At 39.0% G+C, this 12,040-nt stretch overlaps 1 protein-coding gene across 1 annotated transcript in view; it reads right to left on the minus strand.

Annotated features, from left to right (window-relative positions):
- Positions 1 to 2,154: 2,154 nt before the first annotated feature.
- Positions 2,155 to 12,040, minus strand: part of LOC130255611 (sterile alpha motif domain-containing protein 1-like) — a 33,037-nt gene continuing 23,151 nt past the window's right edge. Inside the window, exon 2 of the mRNA XM_056496511.1 lies at positions 2,155 to 2,412. Within this exon, the coding sequence (XP_056352486.1) occupies positions 2,255 to 2,412 (158 nt within the window). The 3' untranslated portion in view covers positions 2,155 to 2,254. The remainder of the gene's footprint in view (positions 2,413 to 12,040) is intronic.

The following is a 12,040-nucleotide window of genomic DNA, read 5'->3' on the forward strand; positions in this document are numbered from 1 at the left end:
TTTCATCCCATCACTTCTGGTGATGGCAGCATTAGGTTTGTGGTTGAATTCAATCTTAAATGTCTTTCCTGACCTAAATGATTCTAGAAGATGATCTGGATACTTCTATAAAGATGTCATTCTTATCTAGCTATGCAACTGCCTACAATCATAGCAGGTAAGAGTCTGGAACATCAGGAAAAGGCAGCATCCTCAGTGCATCTTCTGCTGGATATTTGTACCCTGTTTAATCCTTTAAAAAAGAAATTAAATACAGCAGTGGTTTTTAGCTAAGAGAATTTCTTGGATGGCAGAAGAAAAGCACCATTAAAAAGGTGCATGAAATCAGGACAGGCTGCTAGAACAAAGCAATCTGCTGTTGATGCTGCTGCTCACTGAGCCTCTGTAAGGCAAAGGAAAATCTGTAAGATATCAGTAGATGACTGGGATTACATATGTTCCTAGCCTTAAAAGCTGAGGAAAGAAGGTAGGAAATATTTGGGGTTATGGAGGGAGGCAAACCTATTCTGTATAGGAATAGCATGTTTGAAGAACAAGCCAAAAATGGGTGTTACCAGGTGTGGAATACACAGGAGGCATAGTTTTGTATAGTTTTGCACAGCTTTGGGTTTTCTTCAAAAGAAAACAATAGATGGCTGTCTCCTGGGTAACAGCAGAGGGGGAAATGGTGCCACAAGGACTAAAACTAATCAAATCTAAAGTATGAATTCTGGCCAAGCCCATTAAATTCTCAATAAACCAGAAATAAAGGTGACAATCTTGTTTAGAGGAGAGGGTTTGCTTACAAATGCAGCTGGGTGATTGCACTGAAAGGCCTAGGAAAACTGAGAAAAACAAATTGTGCTCTCTGTAAGACTTCTGTCATACTCAAGACAAACATTGAAATTTTTAAAAAGTTCCCTCCTTTACTTAGGCCTTCTTGTATAAAGCTGCTCCAACCCTTCCTCTTTATCAAGATAGAAGTTTAACCCTGCAAACTTTCTTTACTCACTTTCCCTTTCAGCTAACCATAAAATTCCACATGTGTGATGCAGCTTGTGTGTTTACTGGGGTCAGAGCCACACCATGCTAGTAACTTTAACCTCTCAAACTCTTTGGAACTGCCTTTGGAACACTGTGGTCTGTGCTCCTTGGATGTTTGCATTGATGAACATTGCTTATTCACACTCAGCTCCAGCACAGTTCAGCTGGAGCTGCTGTAATTTTTATCCATTGTGCAACAGAAATGTCAGTGTTCTTCACTAAATGTTAGTATGGTTTATGATTTCTTTTTAATCTGTGCTAATTTGGAGGCTACTTGGCATTAATACATAGCTTGAAAAAAGAGTATTAGTAACTCAAATATTGTTGCCAGGTTTCTGTGGTTACTTTTACCCCTACCAAGCATCAAGCAATTAATCTCAAGATCTTATGTATGGCAATACAAAACAACCTTTCAGATGTGGCTTACATTTGTTTGAGAAAAACTTTCATTGGAAATGAGGAATTTGAAAGAAAGGACAACAAAATATTTATAAACAATAACTAAATCACAAAATGCTTCTGTAAGAAGAGGCTAAACTTAGCATTTGGAAGACTTTTACCTGTGTTCTGGGTATTCTCAAGCACAGGTGAACCATTTGATAAAGTGAAACTAAATATCTTGTACAAGTTGTCTACAACAGTTGTTTTTTTTTTCATAAAGATATTTTTCTCCATTTGAGAAGGTTTGATAGGTATGCCTCAGGTGAAGTGTTGTCTTTGAAACTGGTGCCAGGCATTGTACAGATGAATTAAATTGCCTCCAGTGAATGCTGAGCAAACAGGGGCTGCACAGTCTATGGCTATCCACACTGAAAGTGACTGTCCCTTTAGTGCTATAGAAAGCCACAGAGCACCTGCAGTGCTGGGGACATTTGATGAGTCATAGCAGCGTGCAGAGCTAAAGCATTGGAATGACTGGGATTTTTTCATACTGCAAAATGGAACAAACTCACTGGAAAAATACAGAGAAAGAAAACAAGTTTTATTTTTTTCCTAAATATGTTGTGTATTTATAATGATGTAAGCCAGAATAAACCAGCTACAGAAAAATGTCCAAAATTTTGGATTACATAGGACAGTAACTATTTGCATACCTGGGCCAGGTACCATACCTCACCATACCATACCATACCTTAGGCTTCCTCCCCTTCTTTGGTGAAATCCCCAAACTTTGCCTGAGACCATGCTGACAGATGAAGTGTGAAGTGATGTGAACCAAATCACATCAGCCTCAAGTGGATTTTTCTAATAGGTCAAGATGACCAAGTGCCATGTCGAAGTGCAGATGGATTGGCCAATGACCAGTGCAAAAAGCCAAGGCTGGGTGGCCACACAGTAATTTTTCCTCTCTGCTTGATGCCATTCCTTGCTGAAAACCAGGATGAATTCCTGTGACAACATATAAAATAACAGATCACCAAATTACTTGAAGCAAACAAATGTTTTGAGGTTGCTTTAAAAATATACCTGTGCCTTCAATGCAAATACAGCTCTCACATACCCTCTTTCCATCTGTCTAGACACATATTCCAACCTCATAAGGGATTGAAGCATTACCCTTTTGGGGGATTGGATTTTTCTTCTAAGAAATCTGTGGGAATTAAGACCAAAAATGTTTGAACAAATGTTTGTTCCTTGTTATTACTGGAACGTTTCGTAATCGTGATACTACAGAGGAATCTTAGCAGAGTGTTATCAGAAGTGTAAAATTAATCCAGGTAAAATAGGTTTTGCAGAGAAGGTAGCAAATATTTTTGGATTTCCTGTCATGAGGCATGCTTGCAAAACTTTGTAGGGGAAATCAAAGAGACTGGGAGAAAAGAACCACCAGCCAAATACTTCTGGTGTTTATAACAGGTGTGCAGAAGGTACATAATTTTGCAGGCTTCATTAGAATGCAAAGACAAGGACCTAAAATAACCCATGTTTTTAGAATTATATTGCCTCATTTTTCACAGCTTTGGAGATGTTGGACACTTTTAACCAATTGGTAGGAGAGCTTTTAAATTTAGTGAAGTTCCCTGAAGTTTTATGAGCAGGGAAGAGTTCCTATAGTGAGTGCTAGAGAAGTTGCCCATGGATACGTTCAGTGCTGCCCAGGCTGGTCCTGATGAGGTTTCAGAAAAGCTGCAGGGGCTTCTCACAACAAGCACAGTGTGCCACAAGAAACATGGGAAAGTAGAGTAGGAGAAGCTAAGGATGTGAGTCTGAGGGCAAGAATATGGCTTCTCTCCTTCCAACAGGATTGCTCTATGCTGCTAATGAAGTAATTTTTAAACCAGCTTTTTGCAACAGCTCACTAAAGAGCTGTTCTCCTCTCCTAATTGTTCCACTACTATTTAACAAAGTGAAAATCTCACTTTTCTTCTTCTGTATGAAGCAGTGCACCTGGCTTTCTGATTGTCTGCACCACAGCTTTCTTCTTTAATACACGTCACCCAAAGCTCATCTGTGTGGTTCCCCAAAACCCCTTGCCTACCTTCATGTTGCCTATTATCATAATCTCATTTATTTGAAATGGTTGGTCTCTGTAGTTAAATCTTATTTTATCCCCTTAGGGATCTTATCTGTCCTACACTTGTGGCCCTATTTCCTCTTCTGGCGAGCCCCTGGAGTGCTTTATGCCTTTCCATGGAACTGTTTACAAGCTGCTTTTGAGGGCACAGCTGTCACTATAAGACTAAAACTGAATCCAAAATCAACTAAATATAGCTGTTCCACAGGGAACCATCTTTACTGATAAGACCAGTAAATTACAGGAAAAAATAGAGATGTAGAACATAAGTCCTGTACAGCCAAGACCTGAACAATGGCTAAAACAAAACAAGGTTCAATACAGCCAGGGAAAAACCCAGCAATGTGGCAAACAAAGCAGCCCAGTTCAGGCAGCCTTGCCTTTCCTCCTACCTGGGTGAGATGCAGTCTGGGCTTTTCCCTGCTGCCCAAAAGGCAGGATTACTGCTATGTGCACACTGGGGGTCACAAGGAAGTCAGGGCTAGAGTGAGTAACATGCCACACCAAATCCACCACTAGTTGTGGATTAATGGGCATAGGAATCCCACAATAATGGGCACAGGAAGCCCACAACTCCTCTTCTTAATTCTTGATTTGAAACTGGGATCCTGTGATGAAGTACACTCTACAGTTTCCCCCTGCTTAATGGGATTTGACAGGGGCAGGAGAGCAGTAAATGAAGAGCCAGCTTTATTTCTACAGCTGCCATTTTCAAACACTATGGAAATGAAAGCCCTGAAATAACTGAGTTGTGGAGGGCCAAAGACCAGAAAAGGACTGTAAAAGAGGTAAGAACAACAAGTTTCAAGATGCCATAAAGCCCACAGTTTATATACTGACTCAGGATAGGATAGATTGAATTACTATGTTTAACTTTAAAAGTGGGAACTCATTTGCATATTGTTGATATTAGTGTAATATTTAGAAGATAAGACTCTGTACAGCCCATTGTGCTGTTCTCTCTTGTTGGCCTGCAGAGTGAGAAGGATGCTGGGGTTGGATATAATTTTACATTCCTCTCAACGAGTGTAGAGGACACCCATTTATTTTTAAGTCATTATCATCATTTTCCACCAAAAAAAAAAAAAATAGCAGCAGGAGAACTTGCAGACTCATTTTCTACACAGTTTTGCATGGGACCTAGCTAGTACAAGGGTTGTTCCCAAAATTATAAGTCAAGCACCTTGACTTTCATTTCACTTAATTCCTCTTCAAAATACTTTCAGACCTTCTGTTTTAAAACAAAAAAACAAAATTTTCCTCCTCTTCCTGAATGTCATAGAATGTTATAGAATTGATAAGGTTGGAAAGAACCTTTAAGATCATCAAGTCCAACTATCATAGAAAAAATAATATTCAAGAATTTAGGAAAAATGGACAGGCATTCAGTGCCTGCCCAGATCCAAAATTAGCTCCACTGGAAATGTCCATCTTTTCCACTTTTTAGTTTGAAGAGCTGTCAATAGAGCCAATAAGTGCTGGGAATTTTAAGGAAGCTGGGCACAATCAACAAGTGTAAACCTGTATCACAGTCAGATACTTAGATGCTGGGGCAGAAGAATCCAAATTGTATTTATGAGCTTCTATCAAAAGCTTTTAACTTGGCCAAACTTGGTTGGGTTTTTTCTTTTTTCTCTTGAAACAGCACAGGATCCCTCCTTGACATGTGTTTCTCTCATTCTCTCATTTTGTTTTGTACATACAGTCTGCTCTGTGAGACACAGAAAATTGTTACCATAACTCTTGGTAAATTTCTAGAGTTGGCAGAGCTTTACACATACTCACACACCCATTTAAAAAGAAAAAAAAGTCCCAACTCAGCCATGCACTGGGCACAGAATGTTTAAGCCCAGATGATAAACAATTATGTGCCTTGTGAGAGAGGAGTGATGAGCAAGCACATTAACACATATTAATATTACAAGCTTTGACATTAACCAATTCACATTATGTTTTATCTGTAATGTTTATGTTTATGTGTTCACTTACCTGTTATGAGACTGGTTGAGTGAGAGAGACAAATGAGATTTTATTCTTGGAGGGTTTACATCTTAACATCTGAAATGCAGGATGCTTTTGAAGAGTGTTTGGTACATACTGGATAATAGTATAGAACACTGCATCTGTTTCTCTGTAACTTCGTATCAAATATTATTAATCTTGTGAAATAGTAATAATAAGATTTTCTTTCCTTCATTTTGGTTCATCATCATTAGTAAAATGTATGTCAGACTAGATTTTCATGGACAATTGCATAACCTTATAGAGTTGTTACTGGCTAAAAATAAGTAATTAAAAATAAGACCTAGGAAAAAGGAAGTTTTCAGTATATTCTTGGCTGGACTTCTAGAGATGAAAAGATAAAACTAGCAAAAACTCCTACATTAGTAAAGGAAGCTATTAATCTACCAGGCCACAGAATTTATCAAATGAGTGAGCTGAATACAAAGGTGAGAGAAAGATGGAGTACCAGATACTCTGAAATGTGGTATTGCTATTGATTGGTGCTGCTGGAAATGGCTGCACCAAGTGGTGCAAAGGTAGTGGAGATGGTGAATAATTAGACATCAGTAAGGTGTAATTTCTTTGTGTTTTAAAAGTGACAGCACAGAGGCAAAGGGCAGGAATCAGCTGGAAGTACTGCACTGGGTATATATTTCTGTGCAGGTTAATCAATAATTGCTTTTCCTAATAAAGTCTCCAGAGGTAATCCTGCTGGTCTGCACAGCACTCTGTGCATAGTAATGCATCTTGTGCCCATTTCCAACCTCCAGGTTTTTGTGTTGCTCAAAGAACATGGCTTCTTATATAGCTGGCCAATCAAGAGATTACAGAAACTCTCTCCATTACTGTTAGGAGGTGAATTTTCTGCAGAAATGAAAACAGGATGTAAACTAGCACATGTTCTGCAGCACAAAATGTGCTTCCACTAAAGATCCCCTGTGGGAGTGTACACAGCTTTGGGCCAGAGGGAAGCTTGATAGATGGAGCAGCTAGTTCCCCTTTCTCTTTCCAGTTTCTTTGTAGGAGGGCAAAGCTTTGAGGGGTTATCTATCATGGCAGATGCAGTGGGGAGGAAAGGAGATGTGGAAGAGATGTTTATTGTAAGAACTGAGTGGAGATACATTAGCAGTACAGTATCCCATTTCCTGTATTCAAATATTTATTAACATTACAACTGAGCCACAGATGTTCAGCTTAAATGTTGGTGTAAGGAAATGAGAAGGCTGGAGTCAATAATCTTCCAGTTTACAAGTTTTAGGGAAATAAATCAAGGATAGTGGAGAATGAATACAAAATTGGGCTAGTACAAAAGAGAGTATGGAAGTCACACACAAGCAACATTCCAGGAATCTCATGCAGAGCAGGAAATTACCTTGAAAGTCTTGGAGCTCCTTCTGCTTCTTACAGTGAAGTAATGGAAATGGACTTGGAGATGTATTTGACCTCCTTGACCTACAGGTGGCTTGAACCTTGCTATTACTTCAGCTAATGGTGATCTACTAACATGAAGCTCACAAAAGGTGTAGTAACATGGTCATGATTCAGAGAGAAAACAGATTTCTGCAGCAGAAAGGGAATCAAGATCTTCAGGGGTGGCACTGATGGTCAAGGGAAGGATAGAGAGCAGCACACGACAGAAAAAGGAGAGAACACAGGTGTGAGTTACCTGATGAAGGTAAAAACAGCACTCTAGGTTCTCATTAGAGTCTACATGAGTAAACAGCAGTGAAAGAAATATTACCAGTGTCCCAGTGAAGGAACAAAAGTCTTAATCAGAGCCTGAAACAAATGCAAAAAATGGAGCAGTTGAAAGTTATGGGTTGGCATGTGTGAAATCTTGAATTGTTCCTTCATTTTCCACCTTCATCAGTCAGATTCCTTTTCTTCTGGTTTTGCTAGCCCTCTTTCCCCTTCCCAGTAGAATTCCTCTGTGGTAACAAATGATTAGTCAAGTTTCCTTAGCATCAATTCTCTCATAATCTGATCTTTGAATCTTGCAGCTGAGAAATGATAAAATGGTAGGATATCCTATGTGTCAGGTTTTTCCTTGTCATTGTTTGGGGGGTTTGGGGTTTTTTATGGACTTGGTTTTTTAGGTGTTTTTTTGTTTTGGTTTGGTTTTCGTTTGTTTTTAATACAAGGCACATGCAGAATATCCTATCTCACATTAGTTCTGCTGGGTCCAAACCAAAATATTCATCACTAGACAGTGCCTGATCTGACCACTGATGCATACAACTGGCTTTTGATTCAGTGTCAGTGTAACTGAGGAGAACAACCTCCTCTCCAGCGATGTATATTTACATCATTAGCATCCAGACAAGCCAGCTGAGATCAGCTCACTGTTTGTCTAAATACTATGCACTATACAAAGCAAGACCATAAAACCTTTGCAATATGAAGATTAAATACAATCAGCCCTTAATTAACAGTGTGTTGGGGAGCAGGCTGCAAGTTGAAAATCTGAAATACGAGAAAGCAAGTCTTTGCTCATAGACTGGCTGAACTGTGGTTTCAGCACACAGTAAAATTACAATCTTTTACAAATAGCTGTCTGCCAAATGAATCACAGTAATATCTACATTGACACTCTTTACCTGGCCCTGTAGTCAGGTAATGCAGCTGAGACAGAATCTGAGTGAAAAAAAGACATACTGTGTCTTGGAAGAAATCTGCTTCCATGTAGAAACACTGATAGCATCAAGGAAACTGGATTGACTCTTCAGTGTAAAACTCAAATGAGAACAGAAAGCCTTAGAGCATTAGGGAAATAAATTCTGTTTTTTTTTTTACTGAAACACAGGACATATTGTGGCAGCACCTCGAGCACAGGCTCTGAAGTTTCCTGATACACAGCATGAATTTTAGGGTCAGAAACGTGTACAGGGAGAACTGAATGTCATCTCTTAAGATGAAAGCTCCTAACTAGATGAAGTCCATTTCACTGCTTCTCTCTCCAGTGAATAAGGCACACACTATTTTACACTCCATGTTACAAATCTGGGGCCTTTAGAGAAGTCAAAATCCAACATGTTTGGTTGGGGAACAGGTGGGCAGAAACTTGAGTCCATAGGCTTTGAAGGTTTCCATGCCTGCTTATTTTATGCAGATAAATAATCTTGTTTAGTCCACTGAGTACCTCATATGTAAAGCTCTATAAATCTGTGTGTGCAAGTGAAATGCCTTCTGCTGATCCTGCAGGGACTGTCTGCCCCTGTTTAGAGCAAAGCTGCCTGCATGCCTGTATCACTGCCTTTAATCCTCTGTGTGTATCTGCATTGTTATGTGGCAGCATTGCATCCCTGGGAGCGTTCCAAATAATTCATCCACTTCTGAGAACACTATTGCTGACCTAATGGTAAGCACACAGAAATGTGGAGAAATGAGCTGCTGATCTACAGGTTAAAAGATTTAATAAATGGGAATTTTCACAGTCAAGTTGCAGTAAATATTGTGGCTCTTCAGTAACAGCAGATTGATCTTACTCTGGTGTGAAACCTAACTGTAGTGTATTTTAAAATATCGTGAGGTACTATCAGCAGTAATTCTTGCTAAAGTTGCACTGGAAGAGGTGAATAAAGTTTAGTCATTGGGCCTTTACTCAAAATGTAAACATATGATTTAACAGATTGCTGGAACAGATCATATACATAAATAAACCTGGATCGTGTCACTTCTTTAGAATAGTAACTGAGGTTAACAAATGCTGCATGGAGAAAAAGAAATTGCCTGGGATTCCACTGTCAGCAGTTTAAAATGCATTCACTGCTAATCTTGTGACAAGCATAAACCAACCCCAGCTGGACCTGGGGCTCTCCATTGTGTTGGCATTGTGATTGTTTGAAACTGAATTCCAGGCCCATCTCCCTGCTGCTGCCATGCCATAAAGGGGCAATTTTTATATCAAACTTATAAAGCATTTGTCATCCTCTAGATGTTAAAGAATTTTAGCAAGAGATGTGTGAGTTTAGAATGTCAGGATGAATAAGGTATGAGTTGGAAAGAAAGAAACTTCAAAATGCCTTCTAGCTTTTTGACTCCAAAGAACATGAAGCAAGGAACAACAACAATCATATCCTTTTTTGTCACTTACTCATGTCAAGTGCCAGTAGCCATTACCATTCCTTCAGCCTTTCTGTCCATATTCCCAGCTGTTCTCATCATTAATTAAGCCACAGATGCTGGCTCTGTTTAGAACCTCCATAGTTATAATTCAACTTTTAATACCAATAATTAGTCATGCCTTCTTAAAATTCATCTCTCCACTGGAAATGGCACTAGTAACCAGACTTTGCTTTTCCTTTTTGTTCTTGTCTCTTTCTGTATCTATTATATATAATTTGTTTTGATTTGTTTTATGACGAGTAATATTTTATGGATATGGGCTGAAAAGTGAAAGTAATTTTAAGTGTCAGGCAGAAAAATTTAATTCAAGGAACTGAATCTTCAGACTTAACTAGTGATGGATTGTAAAGGTTTTGTGGGTTTTTTGTTGTTCTGAATATTAAAATGCTCTATAATATTTGATCCATTTATCTGTTTTACAGTTTTATCAAGAAAAGTTAAGAGATCAAATAGTTTACAAAAGCATAATGACCAACTGCATTTAGAATTGCTCATTATCTGTACAGCAAAGTGGGAAACTCAGAGGGGCTAGTTTTTAAATTAACTACCTGAGCCATGTGATCTAGCAAAGCCTCCAAAAAATGAAAAGTATGTTTAATCTGGCAATGACTTTTTTGATCTCTTACTACCAAAGCAACATAATTAGTATTGATTTCTGGAAAGTTTCTCTCTGAAATCCACTTAACTTTACTCTCAATAACATGCAAAAATTCTCCCTTAAACCTCTATAGCAAAAATTTAAGGCTGAGATTTTTGAATCCAGTAAAGCCCAGGTGCCCAATGCCTACTGAAATCTAATTGCAACAAATGGACTTTCACAAAAGGCCTAGCTCAACATGTTGTCTTCCACTACTTTCAATTAAAGACACATTTTGACTTTACTGTGGCTGTAACTGCAATGACAGGAAGCATCAGAATATCTCCTGTTGTACCACACTTCTATCTAGGCCTGCCAAGGGTTGGGGGTTTTGGGTTGGGATGGGGTTTTTGCACTCAGCTTGCTGGTGGGGTGTGGTACTGGTACAGCAGAGAATGGATAACCATGGTTAGTCAGTGTTTGAACACCTCAGTCATGGCATTAACTCGCTTTCCTAGCTGGTGTGGGGCAAAGGTTTCCTCTCTACTCTTTATCCAGCCTCTGTTTTGGAGTTACTGTGTGATGCTGGTGCTGTGATATTCATGCCTTTTACATCCTAACTTATTCTGCCATTCCTAGTTAGTCTATGGTGGAGTTTTTGGCGTTGGTTTCCTTTCTTTTATTTTTTTTCTTAGTGGTGCTGGCTTGCTCTCAGCTTTGTTTATGGCCTGTAATTAGCTGTAGGTTTTCAGTAGCTTTATATGGACCTACAGATAGCTTGGACTCAGCATCATAATTCCAAGTATTCTATCCTTAGCTCTTCTAATAGCTTCTCGTAAATGAGTTCATATATATGTCACTTAATAATTATACATAATATATATTGAGTAAACCTGGCAATACAGCCACTCACAGCTTCTTCTAGACTCTCCAATGAAAACAGTTTTATCCTTTGTAATTTTGGGGGTGTGGTTTGGAGGTTTTGAGTTGGGTTTTTGGTTTCGCTTGTGTTTCAGTTTTGTTTGTTTGGGCTTTTTTTAATGACCCTGCTAATCTGTAGTTGTTAAATCCAGATGATGCTGGGACTTGTGACAACCAGTGAATCTTACTGAAGCTGGTTCTGTGTTCTTACTTTGCTTTGTTTCAGTTCAATATCATGACAAGCTGGTAGTTTTCCCACTTATGATCACTGATGCAGAGAGGCAATGCAATATTTTCAATACTGCACCTGGGTCCAACTCACAGGTACTTTCCACATGGCAATGGTGCCCAGTTCCAAGCTGAATGCTTATCTTCAAGCCATCATTTGGGGCAAGTGTTTTGAATGGTAAAGCTTCCTGCATCAAAAGAAATTCTATGCATGTTTGCTGTCTGGCAAACACATATGCCATATTACATCAGTTTTTATGTTTAAACATTCCACACAAAACTCTCACCTAACCATGGTCATGAGCTGTGGAGCTCCAATCCATAGCTAAGATCAGCAAATCTCATAGCTGAAGTATTACTCAGATTTTGTTTGGGCCATCTCAAAAATGTTCATGCTAAGAGAAATCTTCCCCTTTTTTTCTGCTGCCGCTCCCCCAGAGCATTTACAGTGTTTGCTTACCTTGGGGCTCAGGAGGGAAGCAGTCTTTCCAGCCAAGCTGCTGATAGCCTTTAATCAGTTGTTGGGAGGAGCCATAGCTAAAATTTTACTTTTTTCCTAGACTGATGACTTCCTGGCTTTCCCTCATTCTTTATTTCTTTCTTGCAATCCCAAACCTGTGTTTGTGGATCTGAAGGTACAGAGGGCT

Source organism: Oenanthe melanoleuca, chromosome 7, assembly GCF_029582105.1.
Source record: "Oenanthe melanoleuca isolate GR-GAL-2019-014 chromosome 7, OMel1.0, whole genome shotgun sequence".
In the NCBI taxonomy this organism is placed as follows: Eukaryota; Metazoa; Chordata; class Aves; order Passeriformes; family Muscicapidae; genus Oenanthe; species Oenanthe melanoleuca.